General features: G+C 36.6%; 1 protein-coding gene across 1 annotated transcript in view; it reads right to left on the reverse strand.

The window, feature by feature from the left end:
• DTHD1 (death domain containing 1) overlaps positions 1 to 26,831 on the reverse strand; it is a 79,002-nt gene extending 52,171 nt beyond the window's left edge. Inside the window, exons 1-5 of the mRNA XM_068541992.1 lie at positions 26,561 to 26,831; positions 23,952 to 24,567; positions 12,438 to 12,768; positions 9,615 to 9,794; positions 8,302 to 8,546 (exon numbers count right to left, since the gene is read on the reverse strand). Of these exons, the coding sequence (XP_068398093.1) occupies positions 8,302 to 8,546; positions 9,615 to 9,794; positions 12,438 to 12,768; positions 23,952 to 24,567; positions 26,561 to 26,831 (1,643 nt within the window). The remainder of the gene's footprint in view (positions 1 to 8,301; positions 8,547 to 9,614; positions 9,795 to 12,437; positions 12,769 to 23,951; positions 24,568 to 26,560) is intronic.
• Positions 26,832 to 27,364: the final 533 nt, after the last annotated feature.

The raw sequence follows: 27,364 nt of genomic DNA on the forward strand, positions 1-27,364 counted from the left end.
GTAGTTAAAAGAAGGTCTAAAAGCAATAAAATTTATTTTTTAAATCTAAAAAGAAGATGTAAATCCACTTATTCAGAAAGCATAATGTATTGTATTCAGAAAAAGTGTTTAAAATTTACATCTAGATACATCACAGAAAAATTCAGAAATCCAAGTACAAAGAAAAGATATTAAAAGCAGCCAGCAAGATAAAGCAGATCACCCAAAAAGTTATGAAAATAAAATTCACTGAGATCTTCATGGCATCGATAATAAAGTCCATGAACAGTGGCATAATATCCCCAAAGAAATGAGGAAAAAAATCAATATAAATCAAGGATCTTAAGCCAGATCGGTAGCTGGTCTCCAAAGATACTAACCATACCTCTCAATATTCATGCCACTGTGTAGCACTCTCCCACAATGAACTAGAGACAGTTCTGAGACTGGCTTCAATCAATAGAATATTTCAGAAATGGTGATCTGATAACCCCAGGCTTAAAAATTAAGAAAGCCTGGCAGCATCTGCTTTTGTGCTTTTGAAAGCCCTGATTCTCCATGTCAGTAGTCCAGCTATTCTTCTGGAAAGAGCCCATGACAGAAAGAGGCCATAAGGAGAAGTCAGGTGGAAAGAAAGAGACCCTGAGACTACCTGGAGAGAGAACGAGGCCCAGCCATTTCAGCATACCAGCAGATTCTAGGCTTCCAGCCACCACTGCCAGGGCTCCAGACATGTGAATAAACCCATCTTGGACTTCCCAGCCTCAGCACCATCTTACTGCAATGCATAACAGACCCTAAGCAAGATAAACCAAAGAACAATCCAACTGAGACCCCAAACAACCCACAGAATCAGGAGAACTAGTAAAATGGCTGTTGTTTGGAATAGTTTGATATGAAGAAATAGATAACTGAAACACACAGCAAAATTCTATTTCAAGAAAAACAATACACAAACAAATGCTCATGGATTAGAAGAATTAATATTCAATACCACCCAAGGTGATCTATAGATTCAATACAATCCCTATCAAAATCCCAATGGTGCTCTTTATAGAAATAGAAAAAAATTTTCTAAAATTCATATAGAACCAAAAAAGACCCTGAGTAAGCAATCTTGAGTAAGAACAAAGCTGGGGGCATCACATGTCCTGATTTCAAAATATATCATAAAGCTACAGTAACAACAGTATGGTACTGGCATAAAAACAGACATAAAGACCAATGGAACAGAATAGAGAGCCTAGAAATAAATCCACACATCTATAGCCAACTGATCTTCTACAAGAATACCAAGAACACACAATGGGGAAAGGCTACCCTATTCAATAAATGGTTTGGGGAAAACTGGATATTCATATGCAGAATGAAATTGGACTTATCTCATACCACATGCAAAAATTAACTCAAAATGGATTAAATACATAAACATGCTGACTGGAAGGAAAAACAAAACTTTCATTGCTTAAAGTCGATGCAAGAGTTTACATAGAAAACTTGAAGGAATTCTCAAAAACAAATATTAGAAATAATGAGAAGGTTTAGAAAGGCGGCTGGCTTCAATACCACTGTAGAAAAATCTAATGCATTCATATATATATATTTATATGAGAAAACAAAAATTTTGCGTACCATTTATAAAGCAGTTATAAGGTATCTAGGAATAAGCCTAGCAAAGCATGTGTAGTACATATGTGGGACTTTGATAACACTTCATTGAAAGACATTATAAAACTACACAAATTGAAGCATACATTATAGGTAACAGATTTAAAGACTTAATATGCTAAAGATGTCATTTTCCTCCAAATTGACCCATACGTCAGAGGAAATTACTAGCAAAATCCCAGAGTTTGTTCTTGCGGACCTTAACAAACTGATTCTATTTTATATGAATAGGAAAGTTTCAAGAAAGACAGAAACAAAAATTCTCCTGAATAAAAAGAATATGATATGGCTTACCTATCAGATATCGACTTTTTAATTATAAACCCTTAATAACTATGATGGTGTTAGATTGGCTCAAAACTATGTAAAAAGACTGACCAATGGGACAGCTCAGAAGAAGAAAACTTGTTATGTGACAGAGGAGGCTTTGCAGGTTGTTAGAGAAAGAAAGAATCGTTCAATAAATCATGCTGGTAAAATGTTATCCACATGGAAAAAAAAGAATTCCTACCTCACACTGTATATAAAAGTCAATTTCAGATGGATCGAAGACTTACTTGAGATTCAAACCTTTAAAATTATAAGATAATAAAGAGGACCATTTTTATAATTTAGGAGATATAAGTATTTTAGGACTGAGCAAAAAGCACTGATCATAAAAGAAAAACATGATAAATCTGTCACATAAATATAAAAGTACAGGCCACAAACTGACAAAGGATTAACACTGAGACCATAAACAATCCTACAAATCAATGTAAAAAGTTCAAAAATGAGCAAAGAAATTAAGATACCTCACGTATAAGAAAACACAAATGTCTAACAAAAGCCATTATGAAAGATGTCACCTTCATTGTAATCAGAGCATTGCCGATTAAAACCACATGAGATCCATTTTACACCTATTAAATTTTCCAAATTACAAAATCTGACAATATACAAGGCTAGAAAAGATAAAAGGCAATAGTGGGAGCATGAAATTTAGTTCTACCAGTTCGTAAAACTTGTAAAATTGTACATGTGCCTACCCTATGACTGAACATGACTTCTAGGTAGATACTCTAAAGAAGTGCTTACACAAATACACTTTAAGTGAAGAATAATCATAATAGTACTATTCGTTTTAGCAAAAAAATTGAAACTACCCAAATGTCCATCAGTAAGAACACTGATAAATAAAATACAAAGTTATTCAATAGAATATTATATAGAAGTGAAAATGAACTTTACACAATTATAAATGGAAAAGCAAGACTATAAGATTATACACAGTAGGGTACCATTTTTACAAATGGTAAGCACAAACAAAACCAAACAAGGTATTGTATAGTGATGAATAAAAATATATTGATAAAACTAAAAAATAAAAGCAAAGGAATGATTCATAATTTCCTAGTAGTGGTTAACTTTGGTGAAGATGAAAAACAATTAGGGTAGCGAGGTAAGGGTTGGGATGGGGAGAGATAAGTAAGAAGATGTAATTGTATTGATAATACCTAATTTCTTAAGTTATGAGGTAGCTTTACCAGTTTCTCCATTTTATTATTTTTTGCAATATGATGCATATATTGTACAAATATTCTTGTGTATGACTCACATATTACATTTTAATAAGATGATCTTAAAACCAATAGCATTATATAGAAATGGCATTTTTCATGCAAAAAATTTCCCATCTAACTCTCTAAAATATTTCTTGCATAATATGGAATAAGTTTCTATTTAATAAATTAATTTCTCCTTTCATTACTGTCAAGAAATCTTTTCTGGCTCATAATTAAATAACTCTCATCTTTTCCCCAGAAGTCATTCACACATGAAGGAATGAACTGCAACAAAGACCTTTTATTCTTTATATTCAAACTATATTTTGGCCTCAAATCGTTTTTATCTTCTGAGGTGTGGATTGCTTCATTGTGTTTCTATTTCCACAGAAAATGTTCAACTGGCTTTCACCCTTTGATGAAACAATGTTAAATAAGTAGTTCATATAGGTTCTCATTTAATTGGTTTATGCTACACTGGATGGGGAAAATGCACCACCCATGTCTAGCACTAATAGCAACAGAGCATATTATAACTTATCAATTTAGTATTGTCAGAAAGTATAGAAAATTAATGACACAATTTACTTTTCCACAAATTTACTCATTAATTTATTTAATTCACCTAATTCAACATAGCACTGACTATGTTATAATTATGCTGAGTGATGATAAATGGAAAAGGGAATTTAGTAACACTATGGTGTGATTTAGGATGTACAAAAGAATAGGGCTGGCACAAAGAGAGGAGTGGTCAATCCCTCCTGGAGATCAGAGACTGTCTTGACAGATAAGGAAAGAGCTGAGCTTCAACTTATAGAATAAATGAGAGTTCTTCAGCTAAACATGGTAGAAAAAGCGAAGAGATCATGTACTAAGGCAATGAAATGGAGAAGAAAAAAGAAATTGACACTGGCTAGTTGAATTGATGACAAATGGCAATCTTAGAATGCTGGATGAAATGTCACACACACACACACACACACACACACACACACACAGACACACACACAAGTTGGAGGAACTCAAATGCTGGAAAGAAAATCCCCTAGATCTGGGGAAAAAATCTCAAAAAGCAAGAATCCTCTTTCCTCCCTTGGGAACATGAGGGACTGATTCTACGAATCCTCCCACCCTCATCAGCCTGCTCCCCCCCCACCAACCATGCACACACACCAGATGTGTGCGGTCTAGAGTCTAACGTGTACTCAGGCACATTAGATACAGCCTCCAGCTGTCAGCTGGAACTAACTCAGTCAAAAAACTGGAATCCCCAAAGGGCAGCACTGGCTATGAAATGAGAAACAACAAAAACAACCAAAATCCCTTTGAACGCTAGCTCAAGAAAGCAACAAAGAAGCACACAGGAGCTGCTCTGGGTGGAAGGGTAGGGGAGAAGAAAAGCTGATCTGATCAAAAATTATAATCAATACTCAGAAATGAATTTCTAAGGCTAAGAGTCATAGAATGGAATTAGTATGATAGTTTACTAGATTAACCATGGTAATAGATAACATAGTTAATATCATGCTCATAGGTGATAGAATAATCTGAATGAAACTTAAAAAAAAAGTGTTTACAATGATTAAAGGAATAAAAGAAGAAATAGGAAGCATAATGAAAAAACGGAGTACCTTGGAAAAAGTTTTCTTAAGACCTTTAAAACATAGCAATAGCCTTTTAGAAATGAGAATTTTAATTAATAAAATGAACAGCTTAAACAGTTGACAGTAAAATTGGTAAAATATATAATAAATCTAAGGAAACCTCTGCAAATACAGCATATAAAGTATTAAAAAATATTTAAGATTAAGGTGGACAACAGAATAAATTATGTTTAACCCATTTATATTTATTTAACTGATGATTTTATTTATATGATATTTTCTCTTTAATGTCACCATGCTGTTTTCTTGTTTTCTTTCTGTTGCCACTTTGCCATATGAATTTTTACTTTTTCTTTTGCTTTTATATTATTTATATTCAATACCAGATATTTGAAAATAAGAATTACTCTCCTATTCTTGATCTCTTAAATTTTATTTTATCCTTAGCTCATTAATTGTATCTATTTATTTATTTTGTTAAGAACCAGTGAGTAGTACATTTCGTGAGCCCTTGTATTAAAAAACAAAAAAAACTTGTTTGTTAGGTGAAAACCCTAATTCCACAACGTCTTCCCTTCAAATCTTTGATGGCTTTAGTCCATTTTTCCTTGATATTTCATGCTGCAAAGAATGAGCCTAGGGCTAGACTTATTTTATTCCTTCTTAATCTGTTTGTGCTGAATGGATGCTTATAGAATTACGTTTTATTTAAATGTACATTTCAATTTGCCATGTTTTATCTAAGTATAGGGGTTTTTTTCGTAAATTTTGAGATCAACACTTTCTAACTCAAGGTTTTAATCAACATCAGAAAATCACATTTCCATGCCTTTGTTGCTTCTTGTATGATTGTTTTGGTCTCTTTCAATGGTGCTTATAATTATTAGGTTACATCACTTCAGATGAGTCCTTATCATAGCTTGGTGACTTTTCATCTGAGCTTTTTATCTTTGTATCTCATCCTGTTGTTCTTCATTCTTTTCCTGGTCTATCCTGATGGCTTTCTGTTTCTTAGAAATTTTGCTTATTGAATACTACTTAAACTTACAAAATAGATTTCTATAAAATCCTCCAGGTAACTGTAATTCTCATTATTCAAATTACTGTGAAATGTCAGGATGATATTCTCTTTCCTTATTTCTATAGTTTGTTTTTTGTTATTTTTGTTCTTCTTTTGAAGTCTTGGTACTGATTGGTATTGATTTTTTTTTTCCTTAAGACATCATGGAGGACTTGGGCTTTTTCTTATCCTTGAATGAATATTTTTCTGCCCACTTTCAATTTGGTTGCTGTTTGAATCTCTTTCTTAGATCTAGAGGGCAGATCCATGTGCATAATTTCTAAACCAATTTTCAGTGTCTAGTCATTTTTACTGAGTATAATTTCTCTGGACGAAGGTGTAACCTTCTCCTATCTGTGCTGACTGGATTTCCAACGCTTTGAGTCGACTAAGTGTACGAAAATGTGCCACACTCAGCATGCATATCTTTTAGGGATCTTATCACCTCTACCATTATCCCTATACTTTTGGCAATTTCATTTTTGACAATGCAATACACTGCCTCTAATTTCTCTCCACATTCTGCCCTGTTGTTTCTGAGGGATATGGAAATACAGCAAAGGAGAGGCAAAGAAACACTGATCTAGTCACTTCCACAAATGATATCTGTGTATTACAGGGATACATTTTTATTCTCATTGGTATATATAGACTATGGGATCAACAATCAGGGGCAGGCAAATTGGTTTTCTATTATCTTTCTGTCAAATAGAGCTGCTTTGTTTTATGATGTAAAGTACATGTCAGGTACAAATTATTTTTATTAATCCTTTGCAATCTACTCTATAGACAGTAGAAATACTAGATTCTAGCAATAGGTTACCAGTCAGAATCAATTTTTAGAGTAAAGCTCTCATCTTTAATATATATATGTATATATACATATAAAATGTATATGTATATGAAGTACATATATCTATATATTTTAGGGGCTTTTGAAAGAGAATGTCTTAGTCTGTTAGACTAATACATTTAAATAGGAAGCTCCAGGATATTTCTGGTTTTAAATCTTACCTTACCATGATATACAGGAACATGGATTAACTCAGTGCCAATTGGGAGATATATATATATCCCAAGAAGCAAAAGCAGGTATAAATGGATCGTGTCTATATTTCTATGTTGTCTCTCACTTACCTAATACTAGGGAAAGTTTAACTTCATCTCCTAGCCACAACCCAATGTTCTACTATTGTCAGTTTCCTAAATTAGAAACAGTGGTAAAGAGCAAATAATCCACTTCTCGATTTCTAGTCCTGCAGCCTCAAACTAAATAGATGATGGCTACGTAGAGTCATGATTAGGAATAGGGTTATGTTGAGTCCAGACCAAGCTTGCACACTTCTCACGTACAGTCCTTCCTTGGTATCCAGATGCAAAAGATTGATTCTAGGACCCCAGATGTACCAAAATCTGTGGATGCTCAAGTCTCTTATGTAAAATGGTGTAGTCTTTGCATATAACCTACACACATCTTCCCATATACTTTAATCATCTCAAGATTACTTACAATACTTAATACAATGTAAATGGTATATAAATAGTTGCCAGTGCATGGCAAATTCAAGTTTTGCTTTCAGGAACTTGCTAGAATTTTTAAAAAATATTATCAACCCACAGTAGGTTGAATCCTCAGATGTGGAACCTGGGAATAACTGTACAAGTTCTTAATCTCATTGAGTTTCAGACTTCTCACTGATAACCTGAAGGTAGGGTGGTGGGGAGATTGTACATAAGGAACCTGGCAAATGGTAACTTCTCGATTAATAATAGTTTTTATTTCTTTCTGAACTTGTTTCTCCCTCTGATGTTTTTTCAAAGAAAAGAAATTTCCCTTCAGAACCAAAGAATAGAAAGTTTCCCTTCTACCTTTCTTATTAGGAAAAAAAAGTTAAGTATTAAATGAAAAGACAGAAAATAAGATCAGGGTTACTATTATTCAGTGTATCCTATTTGTTGTTAGCATTTCATTTCTGATTTCATTTCTGGCTGGTAACTCAATATGTATATTAGTCTTATTTGTGGGGATCTTTTTTAATTATAAAAATTAGGAGAGAAAGGAAACGGCCTATATGGCAAATATAGACTCAAATTTAATTTATTTTTAAAAAGATCAGGTTAATCTTTTCCCACATCAACGGAACGCTCTTAAACATAGAAATTATAATCATCATATCACATCTTTGTGTTTAACCATATCATAAATTTTTTGAAAACAAGGATTAATTTTATCTCTTTTGTGTCAATCTTTTCACATAGCATACTTGTGGACCCGTTACAGCTAAAATCATTACCCTTCTGGATCCACAATATTTTATTTCCATATTAAAAATATTTCATCATATTTCAATAGTGATATTTAAATACATCTGATTACACTTTTAATCATTTAAGTTTCTTTATTTACCATCAAGTCAACTAGAGACATTAGGGTCTAACTCACCAGTTGAGGTATAAAGGTATGATTCTGTTTGTTGTGGCACTAGCTGTTCTTTTATGATCTATCTCAGACCGAAGATTTTTTTTATCAGGGTGTGGAGAACAAGGTAGGAATACAGTGATTGGCTTCTGGAAAAGATGTGTTGATGGGTGCTGAACATGAATCAGAGGGCTTGTGGATAGTTCTGAGTAGGAAGTATCTTTCTGAGTTTTTAAATATGCCACCAGAGATGGGTCAATTGGTTGGACCTATACAAAGAAAAAATAGATGTATATTCCTATATTTTAATAGCAGAAGATACAAAGTATCAGCACATTTCTAAGTCAATTTCCTGAAAATTTAATAGAACATAGTTTTATACATTTTTCTCTACATTGTTGGTTGGAATCTACACTATATTAATTTATAAAAGATCACAGGATTTGGTCTTCTTTTTACAAAGTCTTTCTGAAATCTAGGTTCCTTGCTCTATGTTATAAATAACTGAGAAACACTCTTAATTGTAGGCAAAAAAAATGACCTAGAAAACAAAATAGACATTTATATAATTTCTAATTAGAACTATTGTTAGATCAAGTGATCTTCAGAAACTAGAAAAACAAGACTATATTTATCTGTTTCCTCTCACATAAGAATGGCTGATAAAAATAGCTAGCATGATTCCAAAATTTCAAAGTTTATGGAAAATATTCATGAACAAATTGTGTATAATATGATTTCTTCCTAACTTTTCTTCTTTGCTTACCACTTATGGTACAACTGGGAGAAATTAGGAGAGCATGAGGGAGAGTTAGGTTAGAAGGAAATATTGAGGAACTATGTCTTCTAAAATGTACATTGATACATCATTGTACACTTTGTAAATAATGTTTGTATGTATTAAATTCTCATCCCAGAAAAGGACTGTTTAATAATTAAATATAACCAAATATTTACAATCATAAGTATTCTAATTGATTAGCCTCTCTTTTAACCATCCTCTCAGGTGGAAATGTTGAATCATACGGAAGTCCCAATGTCTGGCATTAATTCTATCATAGATACTCAACATTTGTTTTTGTCAACAAATATCATAAATAAAACAACACAAAAAATTAGCTGGAAAAATCTTTAAAATAAGGCAGGGATTTATTTTGGAATGAGCTTTAATATGCTCCAAATCATCACTATATCAATGATGACACTGTAAGGTCATTAAAAGTATAAGAATTCATTTACTGTTATATTAAATATTTGTATCTTCTCCATCCTTTTCGGATGATGTTTGATGACCCACAAAATCTAGGAGAAGAAACTCACCAGTTTTTAATATTTACCTTTAATTGTACAAGCACTGGTGAGCTGAAAACTCCTGGAGGATAATTTAAGGATATTCGAGAATCCATGCTTGGCTTAAGAGTAAGGCCTTTCTTTGTTACTGTAAAGGACTCTTTCTTTAAACAAGACACAACAGAAAAGATACCCAACTTATAAACTTTCACTTCAGCACAGGTCACCTGTGTGGATTTAAGGACATTAAGACAATGACATTAAAGGACATTAATAGTGCATTGCTCTGGAAGTACATGCTGTACATATTCTCTGGCTGTGGGAAAAAACAACAACAACAACAATTATATGCTGTCCCTGTAATCTCCCACAATTGAGAATTACTTCATTAATCCCAAATGGATGGTCCTTTCATGAGATGAAGTAGAAGTAGATATTAGGAGTTTCTCAAATTTGAACTACACGATAGAAAAGAGAGAAATAAATGTATTTTTAAATTTAAATTATTCCCCCCAAAAGGTAAATCGATAATGGGCAATCACATTTAGTGTTTTCACAAATATTAATTATATTTGGAATCCTATCCTCCTTTACCAGAATGGACTTGGACTTTAAATATTGGCCTTTATCCAGAAGATTTAACAATGTTTTAGGAATTCCAAGGACTGAAAAATTTCATCATTTGGGTAGTTTACACAAATCCTACAGCACCTGTACTATCAGCAAATTCTTCCTGCTGACAATTCACAGTCTCTTGATAAAGTAATTTTCTCTGTCATTTTCTCTATTTCTCTCTTCCATGCAGGGGGAACAGATGATTGCAAAGAGACACATTTGTGTTTCTTTTTTATATAGTGACATTTAAATTTGGAATGCATATATGCAGGGACATATTCAAGCTTTTTTATCACACAAAAAGGAATTGAGTACATAAATGAAAACAAAATTATCTACTCATATAATCACCAAAGCTTAAAATGAAGAGGAAGACTTAGAAGTAATCTGGTCTATTCATGCTTCCCTAAACACCAGCTGGGCTCCACCCAGGCATGAGAGGATAATCATGCAGACACACACACAAACATTTCAGGGACAGTAACAATGGAAAATAATCTATCATTTGAAAACTGACTAAGGAAGAGATTTCACAATATCATGTCATGAATCAATTGTTGGGAAAATTCAGGGCATGATGGATGTTCTTAATTGGCCGGAGGGAAAATGGTGAGAGGTAAGAAAGAAAGGTTTTCTGGGAACTCATTATGGTTGCCATGCAGTTGGAGTACATTTGGTAGGTTCTGGGGAAATGGAAGGGTTTTTAAGCAGGGGTGTGTCAAGAGCAGAACTCTGATGATGGTTTATCTGACTCCAGAATTAGAATTCTTAAATGTTGTATGAACCACATAAAAATTTGGAAGGAACCTAGAGTTTAAATTTTCTTGAGCTAAATATAGGGATAACAACCATTAGAAAACTATAAAAGAAAAGTATATGCTTTTTTTTTTTCAGTAGACAATGGCTCTCTTATTATTATTATTTTTTTTTTTTTTTGCATTTTCTATTCACTAATCATCTTGCATGCCCATTTGGTGAAAAGCACATGTGCTATGAACTGTTTTTTGTTTTCATTATGATAGTCACACAGATGGGTCAAGATTAAAAAGCCACACGTAAGGGCAATGATAACTAGACTATTATACTAACAGACTTCCTAGACTAAACATAAAATGTCTTAGTTGCATGAATTGGCGTAAATAATTAGAACAGGCTTAGTTTTCATATTCAACTGTATAACTTTGTTTGTAACTCAGAAAAGACCCAAATCAGAAGAGATAAATTAAAAAGAATTGTTTTCATGTGTGGCTTTTTGTTTTTACATTTATTCCCTGCCCTCTTCTTCAAATAATGATAACTTATATAAAGCTGAAAAGACAAATATTTTAATTATTTAAAAATAAGTTCAGTGATCCACAGAAGAACCTTAAACTTTAACTCCCATCAACTCTATGCTAAGTTTAATAATTATGTATATATTCTTTCTTCAAAACATATGAATTTGTCACCATAGATGGCTTCAGAGTTATTATAAGAAAGTCTACCATGAAAACGATAATTTATTAACCACTAACATGTGTTTATAGACTTCCTTTTATCTTCTTAAGTGTATTTTCTCATTTAATCCTTATTACCCTATCAGGTAGACACTATTATTGTATTCATTTTTTAGATGAAAAAAATTGAGTCATATCAAGGTTACATAATTTACTCAAGTTCACATAGCAGGAAAGTGTAGGAACGAAACTTCAGACCCAGCCAATCTTCCGCAACAACCCACATCCTAACTACCACATCTACTGTTTTCCATGTACAGACTAATAACTAGACTTAATAACTATCTCAAGGCATACATGTACACACACACACACAAATTGTTTAGTTTTTACATATTTTCCTAACCCATGAATGATAAAAATAAAGCTAGTGTCATCTGGGGATTCTAGAATTCTTAAATTTAGACAGAGGTCCATCCCATTAGAAATGTTAGTCTAAAGCTAGTCTAAGGTGTGAAGCTAATTAAACCATGATGTTGGCTTTGCTTCCCAGGCAAAAATATGACACTTACTGGGTCCTAGACTCAAGTTCTTCACTCCCAAATTTGACCAATAAGCTCTGCTCTTTTATCTTTATGGATAGCAAAACAAAACAAAACAAAACAAAAAAAGACACATGAATTCACTGGCATAAATCTTATCAACCCTTCCATTTTATACCAATGGAGTAATTGTATCTGTACTATGATCTGGTAGTCTGAGTAATAGTTAGAAGAGAAGTCAAACAGCAAATGTAGGTGTAGTCAAGGATTTACCAACCTTGTAACTTCCTCTCATTCCTTCCAGTGAATTTGGAGTCAGGTAACTTGCTTGAAGGTCTACATCAGACACTTTCACCATGATGTCTCTGTAATTTCCCCTGTAATGTGCAGTAAATGGAATTGCAATGCATATTGGAAATGGAATTCTCTTTTCCATATCTGAGCACTCTACAGTGATAACATTGCTGACCAATTCTTCATTATCACTCACTATTAAAGAACTCATGTTATTAATTATCCGGCATTCTAGATGTTGTAGAACATAGGATGGTGCTGTAATATAACAAGACACTTGGGTGAGAGTATCATCACTCAGCACATCAAGATACCTGCAGGGGAAAAAAGGACATCATTTTTTCAGATATTTGATTTATAGACTGTATAGTGAAATGCCTAAGAGCACAAGCTCTAGAGCCACGTTGTCATGGTATGAATCCCTGCTCGCCCACTTAGTAACTGTGACCTTGGGCAAGATACTTAACCTCTCTATGCCTCAGTTTCCTCAACTGTAAAATAGTGATAAAATAATACCTATCTCATAGGAAGAATGAGAATTAAATGAACTATTATACAGTAAGTAATTAAAAAGCTGTGCCTGGCACATAGAAAGTACTATATATATTAAGCTATTGTTACTATTGTTATTACTATTATTATTTTTTTTTTATATTTCTTTTTTTAAATTTTATTTTATTTATTTATTTTTTTAAACATCTTTATTGAAGTATAATTGCCTCACAATGTTGTGTTAGCTTCTGCTTTATAACAAAGTGAATCAGTTATACATATACAATATGTTCCCATTTCTCTTCCCTCTTGCATCTCCCTCCCTCCCACCCTCCCCATCCCACCCCTCTAGGTGGCCACAAAGCACCGAGCTGATCTCCCTGTGCTATGCGGCTGCTTCCCACTAGTTATCTATTTTACATTTGGTAGTGTATATATGTCCATGACACTCTCTTACCCTGTCACATCTCACCCCACCCCCTCCCCATATCCTCAAGTCCATTCTCTAGTAGGTCTGTGTCTTTATTCCCGTCTTGCCACTAGGTTCTTCATGGCCTTTTTTTTTCCCTTAGATTCCGTATATATCTGTTAGCATACTGTATTTGTTTTTCTCTTTCTGACTTACTTCACTCTGTATGACAGACTCTAACTCCATCCACCTCATTACAAATACCTCCATTTCATTTCTTTTTATGGCTGAGTAATATTCCATTGTATATATGTGCCACATCTTCTTTATCCATTCATCTGTCAATGGACATTTAGGTTGCTTCCATGTCCTGGCTATTGTAAATAGAGCTGCAATGAACATTTTGGTACATGACTCTTTTTGACCTATGGTTTTCTCAGGGTATATGCCCAGTATTGGGATTGCTGGGTCGTATGGTAGTTCTATTTGTAGTTTTTTAAGGAACCTCCATACTGTTCTCCATAGTGGCTGTATCAATGTACATTCCCAGCAACAGTGCAAGAGGGTTCCCTTTCCTCCACACCCTCTCCAGCAATTATTGTTTCTAGATTTTTTGATGATGGCCATTCTGACCGGTGTGAGATGATACCTCATTGTAGTTTTGATTTGCATTTCTCTAATGATTAATGATGTTGAGCATTCTTTCATGTGTCTGTAGGCCATCTGTATATCTTCTTTGGAGAAATGTCTATTTAGGTCTTCTGCCCATTTTTGGATTGGGCTGTTGGTTTTTTTGTTATTGAGCTGCATGAGCTGCTTGTAAATCTTGGAGATTAATCCTTTGTCAGTTGCTTCATTTGCAAATATTTTCTCCCATTCTGATGGTTGTCTTTTGGTCTTGTTTATGGTTTCCTTTGCTGTGCAAAAGCTTTGAAGTTTCATTAGGTCCCATTTGTTTATTTGTGTTCTTATTTCCATTTCTCTGGGAGCTGGGTCAAAAAGAATCTTCCTGTGATGTATGTCACAGAGTGTTCTGCCTATGTTTTCCTCTAAGAGTTTGATAGTGTCTGCCCTTACACTTAGGTCTTTAATCCATTTTGAGTTTATTTTTGTGCATGGTGTCAGGGAGTGTTCTAATTTCATACTTTTACATGTATCTGTCCAATTTTCCCAGCACCACTTATTGAAGAGGCTGTCTTTTCACCACTGTATATGCTTGCCTCCTTTATCAAAGATAAGGTGACCATATGTGTGTGGGTTTATCTCTGGGCTTTCTATCCTGTTCCATTGATCTATATTTCTGTTTTTGTGCCAGTACCAAACTGTCTTGATTACTGAAGCTTTGTAATATAGTCTGAAGTCAGGGAGCCTGATTCCCCCAGCTCCATTTTTCGTTCTCAAGATTGCTTTGGCTATTCGGGGTCTTTTGTGTTTCCATACAAATTGTGAAATTTTTTGTTCTAGTTCTGTGAAAAATGCCAGTGGTAGTTTGATAGGGATTGCATTGAATCTGTAGATTGCTTTGGGTAGTAGAGTCGTTTTCACAATGTTGATTCTTCCAATCCAGGAACATGGTATATCTCTCCATCTATTTGTATCATCTTTAATTCCTTTCATCAGTGTCTTATAATTTTCTGCATACAGGTCTTTTGTCTCCTTAGGTAGGTTTATTCCTAGATATTTTATTCTTTTTGTTGCAATGGTAAACGGGAGTGTTTTCTTAATTTCACTTTCAGATTTTTCGTCATTAGTGTATAGAAATGCAAGAGATTTCTGTGCATTAATTTTGTATCCTGCTACTTTACCAAATTCATTGATTAGCTCTAGGAGTTTTCTGATAGCATCTTTAGGATTCTCTATGTATAGTATCATGTCATCTGCAAATAGTGACAGCTTTACTTCTTCTTTTCCGATTTGGATTCCTTTTATTTCTTTTTCTTCTCTGATTGCTGTGGCTAACACTTCCAAAACTATGTTGAATAATAGTGGTGAGAGTGGGCAACCTTGTCTTGTTCCTGATCTTAGTGGAAAAGGTTTCAGTTTTTCACCATTGAGGACAATGTTGGCTGTGGGTTTGTCATATATGACCTTTATTATGTTGAGGAAAGTTCCCTCTATGCCTACTTTCTGCAGGGCTTTTATCATAAATGGGTGTTGAATTTTGTCGAAAGCTTTCTCTGCATCTATTGAGATGATCATATGGTTTTTCTCCTTCAATTTGTTAATATGGTGTATCACATTGATTGATTTGCATATGTTGAAGAATCCTTGCATTCCTGGGATAAACCCCACTTGATCATGGTGTATGATCCTTTTAATGTGCTGTTGGATTCTGTTTGCTAGTATTTTGTTGAGGATTTTTGCATCTATGTTCATCAGTGATATTGGCCTGTAGTTTACTTTCTTTGTGACATCTTTGTCTGGTTTTGGTATCAGGGTGATGGTGGCCTCGTAGAATGAGTTTGGGAGTGTTCCTCCCTCTGCAATATCTTGGAAGAGTTTGAGAAGGATAGGTGTTAGCTCTTCTCTAAATGTTTGATAGAATTCGCCTGTGAAGCCATCTGGTCCTGGGCTTTTGTTTGTTGGAAGGTTTTTAATCACAGTTTCAATTTCAGTGCTTGTGATTGGTCTGTTCATATTTTCTATTTCTTCCTGGTTCAGTCTTGGCAGTTTGTGCATTTCTAAGAATCTGTCCATTTCTTCCAGGTTGTCCATTTTATTGGCATAGAGTTGCTTGTAGTAATCTCTCATGATCGTTTGTATTTCTGCAGTGTCAGTGGTTACTTCTCCTTTTTCATTTCTAATTCTATTGATTTGAGTCTTCTCCCTTTTTCTCTTGATGAGTCTGGCTAATGGTTTATCAATTTTGTTTATCTTCTCAAAGAACCAGCTTTTAGTTTCATTGATTTTTGCTATTGTTTCCTTCATTTCTTTTTCATTTATTTCTGACCAGATCTTTATGATTTCTTTCCTTCTGCTGGCTGTGGGGGTTTTTTGTTCTTCTTTCTCTAATTGCTTTAGGTGCAAGGTTAGGTTGTTTATTCGAGATGTTTCCTGTTTCTTGAGGTAGGCTTGTATTGCTATAAACTTCCCTCTTAGCACTGCTTTTGCTGCGTCCCATAGGTTTTGGGTCGTCGTATCTCCATTGTCATTTGTTTCTAGGTATTTTTTGATTTCCCCTTTGATTTCTTCAGTGATCACTTCGTTATTAAGTAGTGTATTGTGTAGCCTCCATGTGTTTGTATTTTTTACAGATCTTTTCCTGTAGTTGATATCTAGTCTCATAGCGTTGTGTTCGGAAAAGATACTTGATACGATTTCAATTTTCTTAAATTTACCAAGGCTTGATTTGTGACCCAAGATATGATCTATCCTGGAGAATGTTCCATGAGCACTTGAGAAAAATGTGTATTCTGTTGTTTTTGGGTGGAATGTCCTATAAATATCAATTAAGTCCATCTTGTTTAATGTATCATTTAAAGCTTCTGTTTCCTTATTTATTTTCATTTTGGATGATCTGTCCATTGGTGAAAGTGGGGTGTTAAAGTCCCCTACTATGATTGTGTTGCTGTCGATTTCCCCTTTTATGGCTGTTAGTATTTGCCTTATGTATTGAGGTGCTCCTATGTTGGGTGCATAAATATTTACAATTGTAATACCTTCCTCTTGGATCGATCCCTTGATCATTATATAGTGTCCTTCTTTGTCTCTTGTAATAGTCTTTATTTTAAAGACTATTTTGTCCGATATGAGAATTGCTACTCCAGCTTTCTTTTGATTTCCATTTGCATGGAATATCTTTTTCCATCCCCTCACTTTCAGTCTGTATGTGTCTCTAGGTCTGAAGTGGGTCTCTTGTAGACAGCATATATATGGGTCTTGTTTTTGTATCCATTCAGCCAGCCTGTGTCTTTTGGTGGGAGCATTTAATCCATTTACATTCAAGGTAATTATCGATATGTATGTTCCTATTCCCATTTTCTTAAATGTTTTGGGTTTGTTATTGTAGGTGTTTTCCTTCTCTTGTGTTTCTTGCCTAGAGAAGTTCCTTTAGCATTTGTTGTAAAGCTGGTTTGGTGGTGCTGAACTCTCTCCGCTTTTGCTTGTCTGTAAAGGTTTTAATTTCTCCATCAAATCTGAATGAGATCCTTGCTGGGTAGAGTAATCTTGGTTGTAGGTTTTTCTCCTTCATCACTTTAAGTATATCCTGCCACTCCCTTCTGGCTTGCAGAGTTTCTGCTGAAAGATCAGATGTTAACCTTATGGGGATTCCCTTGTGTGTTATTTGTTTTTTTTCCCTTGCTGCCTTTAATATGTTTTCCTTATATTTAATTTTTGACAGTTTGATTAATATGTGTCTTGGCGTGTTTCTCCTTGGGTTTATCCTGTATGGGACTCTCTGTGCTTCCAGGACTTGGTTAACTATTTCCTTTCCCATATTAGGGAAGTTTTCAACTATAATCTCTTCAAATATTTTCTCAGTCCCTTTCTTTTTCTCTTCTTCTTCTGGGACCCCTATAATTCGAATGTTGGTGCGTTTAATGTTGTCCCAGAGGTCTCTGAGACTGTCCTCAGTTCTTTTCATTCTTTTTTCTTTATCCTGCTCTGCAGTAGTTATTTCCACCATTTTATCTTCCAGGTCACTTATCCTTTCTTCTGCCTCAGTTATTCTGCTATTGATCCCATCTAGAGTATTTTTAATTTCATTTATTGTGTTTTTCATCGTTGCTTGGTTCCTGTTTAGTTCTTCTACGTCCTTGTTAAATGTTTCTTGCATTTTGTCTATTCTATTTCCCAGATTTTGGATCATCCTTACTATCATTATTCTGAATTCTTTTTCAGGTAGACTACCTATTTCCTCTTCATTTGTTAAGTCTGGTGTGTTTTGACCCTGCTCCTTCATCTGCTGTGTGTTTTTCTGTCGTCTCATTTTGCTTATCTTACTGTGTTTGGGGTCTCCTTTTCACAGACTGCAGGTTTGTAGTTCCCGTTGTTTTTGGTATCTGTCCCCAGTGGCTAAGGTTGGTTCAGTGGGTTGTGTAGGCTTCCTGGTGGAGGGAACTAGTGCCTGAGTTCTGGTGGATGAGGCTGGATCTTGCCTTTCTGGTGGGCACGTCCACGTCTGGTGGTGTGTTTTGGGGTGTCTGTGGCCTTATTATGATTTTAGGCAGCCTCTCTGCTAATGGATGGGGCTGTGTTCCTGTCTTGCTAGTTGTTTGGCATAGGGTGTTCAGCACTGTAGCTTGCTGGTCATTGAGTGATGCTGGGTCTTGATGTTGAGATGGAGATCTCTGAGAGATTTTCGCCGTTTGGTATTACGTGGAGCTGGGAGGTCTCTTGTGGACCAGTGTCCTGAAGTTGGCTCTCCCACCTCAGAGGCACGGCCCTGATGCCTGGCTGGAGCACCAAGAGCCTTTCGTCCACACGGCTCAGAGTAAAAGGGAGAAAAAATACAAAGAAAGAAAGAAAGAGGCTATAATATAGTGAAGTAAAATAAAGCTATTGTAAAGCAAAGCTATACAGACAAAATCTCACCCAGAAGCATATACATATACACTCACAAAAAAAAGGAAAAGGGGAAAAATTAATATATCCTGCTCCCAAAGTCCACCTGCTGAATGTGGGATGATTCGTTGTCTATTCAGGTATTCAACAGATGCAGGCACACCAAGTTGTTTGTGGAGTTTTAATCCGCTGCTTCTGAGGCTGCTGGGAGAGATTTCCCCTTCTCTTCCCTGTTCGCACAGCTCCTGCGGTTCAGCTTTGGATTTGGACCCGCCTCTGTGTGTAGGTCGCCTGAGGGCGTCTATTCCCCGCCCAGACAGGACGGGGTTAAAGGAGCAGCTGCTTCGGGGGCTCTGGCTCACTCAGGCCGGGGGGAGGGAGCGGTACAGAGGAGGCGGGGCGAGCCTGCGGTGGCCGAGGCCGGCATGACGTTGCACCAGCCTGAGGCACACCGTGCGTTCTCCCGGGGAAGTTGTCCCCGGATCACGGGACCGTGGCAGTGGCGGGCTGCACAGGCTACCGGGAGCGGCGGTGTGGAGAGTGGCCTGTGCTCACACACAGGCTTTTTGGAGGCGGCAGCAGCAGCCCCAGCGTCTCACGCCCATCTCTGGGGTCCGCGCTGATCGCCGCGGCTCGCGCCCTTCTCTGGAGTTCGTTTAGGCGGCGCTCTGAATCCCCTCTCCTCGCGCACCAGGAAACAAAGAGGGAAGAAAAAGTCTCTTGCCTCTTCGGCAGCTGCAGACCTTTTCCCGGTCTCCCTCCCAGCCAGCTGTGGTGCGCCAACCCCTTCAGGCTGTGTTCACGCCGCCAGCCCCAGTCCTCTCCCTGCGATCCGACCGAAGCCGAGCCTCAGCTCCCAGCCCCGCCCGCCCCGGCGGGTGAGCAGACAAGCCTCTCGGGCTGGTGAGCGCTGCTCGGCGTCGAGCCTCTGTGCGGGAGTCTCTCCGCTTTTTCCTCTGTGCCCCTGTTGCTGTGGGGTCTGCGCTGATAGCCGCGGCTCGCGCCCTTCTCTGGAGTTCGTTTAGGCGGTGCTCTGAATCCCCTCTCCTTGCGCGCCGCGAAACAAAGAGGCAAGAAAAAGTCTCTTGCCTCTTCGGCAGCTGCAGACTTTTTCCCGGACTCCCTCCCGGCTAGCTGTGGTGCACTAACCCCTTCAGGCTGTGTTCACGCCGCCAACCCCAGTCCTCTCCCTGGGATCCTACCGAAGCCCAAGCCTCAGCTCCCAGTCCCGCCCGCCCCGGCGGGTGAGCAGACGAGCCTCTCGGGCTGGTGAGTGCTGGTCGGCACCGCTCCTCTGTGCGGGAACCTCTCCGCTTTGCCCTCCGCACCCCTGTGGCTGCGCTCTCCTCCGTGGCTCCGAAGCTTCCCCCCTCTGCCACCCGCAGTCTCTGCCCGCGAAGGGGCTTCCTAGTGCGTGGAAATCTTTCCTCCTTCACAGCTCCCTCCCACTGGTGCAGGTGCCGTCCCTATTCTTTTGTCTATATTATTTCCTTTTTCTTTTGCCCTACCCAAGTACGGGGGGAGTTTTTTGCCTTTTTGGAGGTCGGACGTTTTCTGCCAGCGTTCAGTGGGTGTTCTGTAGGAGCAGTTCCACGTGTAGATGTATTTCTACTGTATCTGTGGGAAGGAAGGTGATCTCCGCGTCTTACTCTTCCGCCATCTTCTCTCCTCCCCCCTGTTATTACTATTATTATTTAAGCAGATGATTCATTCCTGTTTTGTTCACTTCAAATATAAATCTGAAGATTGCTGAAGCTTCTTGATAAACCAAATACTAGTGCCTGAATAGTCTTCTAAATTTTGAGGAAAGGTATAGATATGGTAGTGGAATTGTTTATTACATTTTTAAGAAAAATAGAGAAAGGTACAAAAGTACTGTGAATGTATGTTTAATCAAAGTAAATAGAAACAGAATATTTACAGTCCTCAAAGAATCAATCCAAAAACTGATTTTGACAATTGGTTTTACTCTTGCTTTTTGTACCATCACCTTTGCCTAAGATTTTAGAGTCTTATAGATTTGAATTCAATTTTGAGATCAGTCACTATTTGTTTGACCTTTAACATTTTAACAGTTAACCTTTAACTATTATTTTAAAATAGCTAATATTTTAGCTCTTTCTATGTACCAGGTTTTAGGCTATACATTATTTCATTCAAATCCTCACACTATGGATATGAGGTACTACTCACCCATGGGCAGGTACTACTGTAATTACTATTTTACAGATAAAGAAACTGAAGTTTAGAAATTTTAACTTGCTGAGGATCACACAGATGGTAAGTTGTAGAATCAATAAATGAGCCCATCTATCTTTAACACAAAAGCCCAAACTTTCTAATATAGTATCATACTTCCTCAAACCATTCCAAAACACTGGTTTCTTTATCCATTACAAACTGAAACGAATACCAGATCCACAATAATGTGAGGGTTGAATGAGATTAAATATTTCAACTTCTTATAGTAGTGGGTTAACATAAATGAGTGTTCAATAAATGTTAGCTCTCTATATTACAACTACCAGCTTGCATTTCCCCTCTTCTCACTATTTCTCATTTCATACCAGTGAAATGATTGAAATATAAACAATGTCAAAGAGAAATGAGGATCTTTATAAAATGCAGCATTAATATCAAGTTCTAGAATAATCAGCTTTTAACTATTTTTCAGTTAGTAAATTGAATGTTATAGTGCCCTTTAACACAGAAATCTAGAAAATATGTTGAAATTTCAGAGAGGGTTATTTATTTATATTTACAATTCTGAACCCATAAAGTTAGAAGGAATAGAAAATTATCCAGCACATGGGTCTGTTTGAGTCTTCTCTGATCATGGTGATAATGGTATTTCAGAAAATTAGATACATTGTTTAATATAGGATACAATGATCCAGTATTTTTTTAATCATCATAGCATTACTTTATTCATAAATTAATTTAAATCTTTAATATCATAAAATAGACAGCGTTCAAATTTCCCATTGTTGTTTTTAATTAGTTTCTTTTATCTGGATCCAAATAAGAGCCACAAATTGCAGTCAGTAGAACGTGTGTTTACCTCTTTTGCATTATATATGTTTCCCCTCAATTTCTTCTGTCCTTCCTTCTTCCCTCCTTTCCTCCTTCCTCCCTCCCTCCCTCTCTCCCTTCCTTCTTTCCTTCCTTTTGGTCTTACTCTCACTCTCTTGGTCTCTTGCTCTCAGGCTGGGGGGATACTACAGTTCCAGTCTTGTATAACTTTAAAAATGACTCTCTTTTGTGCCCTGGAAACCCAACTCAATACACTCTTCTTGCAAAAGACTGACAGACGAAGTAGGGCAAGGGGCCCTGTAAATGCTTCCATTTCCCCTAGACCTAATCAAATAGATCTAGTCCAGCCACTAAAATAATCACATTGGTTTATTCTAGTGTTGTTTCCCTTTGTATACACTAAGACAACTGCCCTGGAAGAGATAGGCTTTTTTCAAAACACTCTCCAGGGAGGAATCACAACAGATTGTGAGCTAGGTTTTGTTTATGACTCTCATCTTTCTTGTGGCATGATGGCTTCCTAGTCTGAGGAATTGCAATGAGTAGTCATCTTCTGAAACATGCAAGCCAAGCAAAATTGGTTTGCATGACACAAAGAGGAAATCACTAACTAGGAAACACCTAAATGAGGTGTTAGAGGGAGTGGTTCAGCAATGACTCATTAGTTGATGCTTTGAGTCATTTCTGAATGTGAGGATATGAAGTGTTAATGTTTTTCTCAAGTGAAATGGGCAACCGCATATTGACTACTTTAATAGTTGTTTTGCAGGGGCAGTAAGCCTTTCAAACCAGGGGAGTCTTTCACGGGTTAAATATTACTCCTGTGACATCTATAGAATTCATTAGATTTTTAGACATTTAGGGAAACTTACAGCTAAACCAGCTCAACCTCTTCATTTTATAGATGAGATAACTAAGGTCAAAGTGAGCAAAATGACTTGCCTGAGATCATAGACTCATTCATGGTGTTGTCCTGGAAATGGTATTGTATTCTGAAAGAGCAGACACGGGATAAGTGAAGTTTGGTGGTGTGTAGGAGGTGGAGAAAGTGAGGGTTGTTGGAGGTGAAATAAATCAACATACTAATATTTAGCTGAGAGTGAACATCTTCCAAGCAACAAGGTACTAGGCCCTTTAGGTGATTTTCTCATTTGACCTTACCAAATAATCCCAGCAATAATTTCTATAAATAAGAAAATGGGGCTAAGAAATGAAACAATTTGCCCAGGGTCACAGAACTAGTAAGTAATAAAACAAGAGATAAATTTAAGTCTGTCTGTCTCCCAAGCCAATGATTTTTTATTATTATTATTCCCCATTACCTTCTAAGGGTCTTAATTTTACTGTGAAAATATGGCTTGTGAATATTTTATTTTATTTGGACAATTATGGATTATTATCCCCTTGTATAGGGGAGATAATTCACAAAATAGATCAGTCAATTTCAACATATTTTTTCGAAGTCATGGGCTCTTTGAGAATCTGGTGAAAGCTTTGGACCACCTCCAAGGAGATAAAATAGGTGTGAAAATATACATTCAATTTTAAGAACCTCCCGAAGCTTATCCATGAGCCCTCCCAGAGTTCTACAGACACGGGTTAAGAATTTATGATGATTTATAAATAAAATAAATGTGAGAATTCATTTGAGGATATAAATAAAATGAATCTGAGGCCGGGAAATTCTCTTCTAATATTTGAACTCTGCAGTCTCCTAGTTTTTTCTTATGATAATCTAAAGAGTAGTGATTTAGGAAAGTGTCCATGTTCTTGACAATTGTTCATTTTAACTACTTTCTCATATAGTCAATTCTTTCTTCCTTTAAAGAAACCTTTAATATTTTTCCTGAAATTATAAGAAACAAACAATATTAGTAATAGCAGCCATAAACATTTTTATGGGAATAATTTAAACTGAATTATTGATTTGTAATATCTTTTGGAGATCTGAAATATAGATATAAAATTTTATTCGTGTATAAATATTGTTTTATATACAAGTAGAAACACACATATAAGCAGGAATATACAAGCACCTCTCACATTGTATTTACTTACTCCTTTTCCATGATGTTATTCTTTTGCTTTAGACTCTCTGAATCACTGGGAAGAGGACTATTCACATATTTACTGGAGATATCACATGTTGTTGAGGATGTGGTAATCTCTTCACTTTGGCTTTCTGAGGTCTCCTGAATTTCTCTTTCTCTTGTCTGGATTATGTCATGCGTCTCTTCCCTGTTGCCATTTATGTTCTCAATAGTCATGTGTTCTATTTGTTTATCATCTTCATTTACTGCATTATCTGGGAACATTTTGTTCTGTGACTCTTCTTGCCCTGTTACATCTCCCTTCAATGATGTATTGTTTTCTTTTCCCACTAGTTCTGAACTCCTATGTATTTTATTTTTTTTTAACTGGACCTGGTTTGTGTAATGACTTTCCTCTCCATTTGTGGGAGAAACAGTAGCTGTTTCTATGACATTTTGTTCCCCTCTTGCAGCAATGTCTGTTGCTTTGATATCTTGAATGGCAGACATTGTCTGCAGTGGAGTGCATTCATCATGCATGCCGCATAAATTACACATCTCCTTTTCTTCTTTCTTTAGAAATGTAGCAGTGCTCCCCAAATATTCACTTCTTTTCATGAGGCAATCTATGAATGCAATGATTTCTACACACACATACACACAGAGACACATTAAAAAGAGTAAATACAAAACTAAACCAAATTATGTTTCTCCACTGACATGTAATGAAATATGGAGAAATTACCCTAGAAATCTACAAAGACCCTTACTAGGCTTTTAAGCCTACCTCCCTTCTGAAGAAGTCATTTGCACAACTGTAATTCTTTTAACACATCTAGAAGTTGGGGATAAATTGCTTTTTAACATAGTAGAAAAGACTAAATCTAATCCCTCTTGCTTGTGAAAATGCTTTGAATATTTGCAGAAAGGTATCATGACCCCCTTTCATAAGATGCCATTCAACTGAAGTCAACATCTCCCTCAGTCATTCCTCATTTGGTATGATTCTGAGAATTGTTTTTCTTCTTTGAATGTACTATACAGTTTATCAATGATCCACATATAATTATTCGCCTAAAGTTTAGCAGAGCTCTCCAGATGAGACTTGGGTAGCAGGCATACCATAGTTACATTATTTCTGCTGATGCAGATGCTGTATTTTATTGGGTACTTTGTTTGCTATTATGATTGGATTAGGTTTATACTACTTCTCCTGCTGGACTTGTGATGACTGGAAATTTTCAAATGAGTCTTTCAAAGAATAGCTCTAATTATATCAATTCTCTGATTAGAACCTGGCTACTCAAGGACTAATAAACCAAGTGAAGCCTCTTTGCTCTGGTGTAAACCCTCACCATGATCTGATCTGATATAATCTCTCACTCCATCCCCATTTCTTATTATTTTCCTATTTGTTCATTCCTCCTCTCCTCACAGCTGGGGTCACCTGATGGCTTCTTACAGGCTTAGCAACTCTGCAATCTTTAGAATTCAATTCTGAACTCAGGAATATGTAATTTAAGGCCCTATAGCTCAGTGTTTTCAAAATCATCAGTAAATCTTCCTTTAACTAGTCTAGCCTTATCATTGGGCTCCAGTTCTGACAACTTGTTTTGTTGTCTTGTATCTGAGACCCTGTCTTTATTTTGAACTCCTATTCTGGTAGCTGAGTCATCATCATTTTCCATGAATGATCATTTGTGTTGCCTAGGACCACATTCAGTTCTCTCCAGAGATTCCATTCCTGGCTATGAGATCCAGCTGATGGTCTCTAGGTCATGCTGCCTTTGGACAGATTTCCCTCATGTCCACAATCTGCCCTCTAGACTGAATTTCTTAACGTTATCTGGATTCCTGATTGATGAGACCTGCCTGCTCGCCTTGACACTACATTATTTAGAGTTAGATTTGATGATGCTACCTATCTTCTTATCTAGAGTAACTTGTTGTTGTCTGAGATCATAGACATCAGATACCATGTTCTTCCTTCCATGCTGTATTTCGCATCCATAACTGGCCCTATTCCCAAGAACCTGCACCCCGCTTCGTGTGTGGGGGGGAGTCTAATTTCATATCCAATCCCACCCCATTCTTCCCAGTGTTTTTTCAATTAACACGTTCAAGTTCAAATAAGTCTAAAAATAGAGTATCATACTCCAATATGAAAAAACTGCTTGTCCTGCCGCACACTAAGCCTATATTTTCCTACTTCTAAGTGTTGGGTCCTACTAATAACATCTCTGCTGGAATGCTCTTTTAAGGCCCCCAGTTTCTGGCTGCATAAATCCAATTCATTCCTTAAGCTTCAGGTTAGATACTGCATTTGTGCTAGTGAAATTCCCCACTCTAAAAATGGAATCTCACCTATTTCTGAAGACTTAACGCATTTCATTTTTATGTCTCTAATGGAATTAGCCTCAAAGTCCCTTGCATTATTGTGCAATTGCCTTAACTGATTTCCCATGTTAAATTGTTGGTCCCTTGCATTATTGTGCAATTGCCTTAACTGATTTCCCATGTTAAATTGTTGGTCCCTTGTGGACAGAGACTCTATCCCGGTTTTTGTATGCTCCTTAGCGCTCTCACAGTGGCTACGCAATCAGTATTTTTTAGAGAAAGAATAAAGGAAATACTTGCCTTGTCTCCAGGTACAATGATTCTCTTTGTCAAGCAGTACATACAGCTGCTGGCAGGTGGAGCGCAGAGTCCCTGCAGTGTGTTCCAAGAGTTGGTGAAGGGCCCCACTGAGTTCTTGACCCAGAAAGACCACTGTGGCTATCCAAGTGGCCCCGCCAGCCCCTTCACAATGGTCTTCACCCAGGAGCGCCTGCTTTAGCATCAGGTTTTGTCTCCAAATCTGCTTCAATATTTGGCCTAGTTTACCTGAACCTATGTCTTCTGTATCCATTTTATGCTCCACAGGTGGAATGTTTCCTAACAGCAAAGCCTAAAGGTTTAGCAAATTCAAGTTTGGCTGTGGTTTTTTTCTTCTAAAATCTAGGAGATGATCCAAGTCAGCTAGCCAAGCGCTTTCCTGCAACATAATAGTTTATTCAGCTTCTTGTTGACCAGTGAAAAGTTACTAGGTGACCAAAGGAGGGGCGTTCCTGCACCGTGGGTGCCACTGTGTACAGAATAGATTAACCACAGGGGTGGAGTTAGCTCACACAATCCCACTTTCCATGTACGTTTTACACTTTTGATATACTATGGAAGCCTCATATACTTTTCAAGTTTTGAGGCAACAAAATATGGATTCTGTGGTAGGATGAGGAGTATATTAATCAAAGGTAAACTCTTTTAATAATACTGCTAATATTAACTCTATATGAAACTCAAAAATACTTATGAATGAACTAATATGTTGTCTGAATTGCTTCAAAATAAGCTGGGCGTGTGGGAGCAGTGTATAGATGAAATAAGATTGGCTGTAAGTTAATA

Source organism: Eschrichtius robustus, chromosome 4, assembly GCF_028021215.1.
Source record: "Eschrichtius robustus isolate mEscRob2 chromosome 4, mEscRob2.pri, whole genome shotgun sequence".
NCBI lineage: Eukaryota > Metazoa > Chordata > Mammalia > Artiodactyla > Eschrichtiidae > Eschrichtius > Eschrichtius robustus.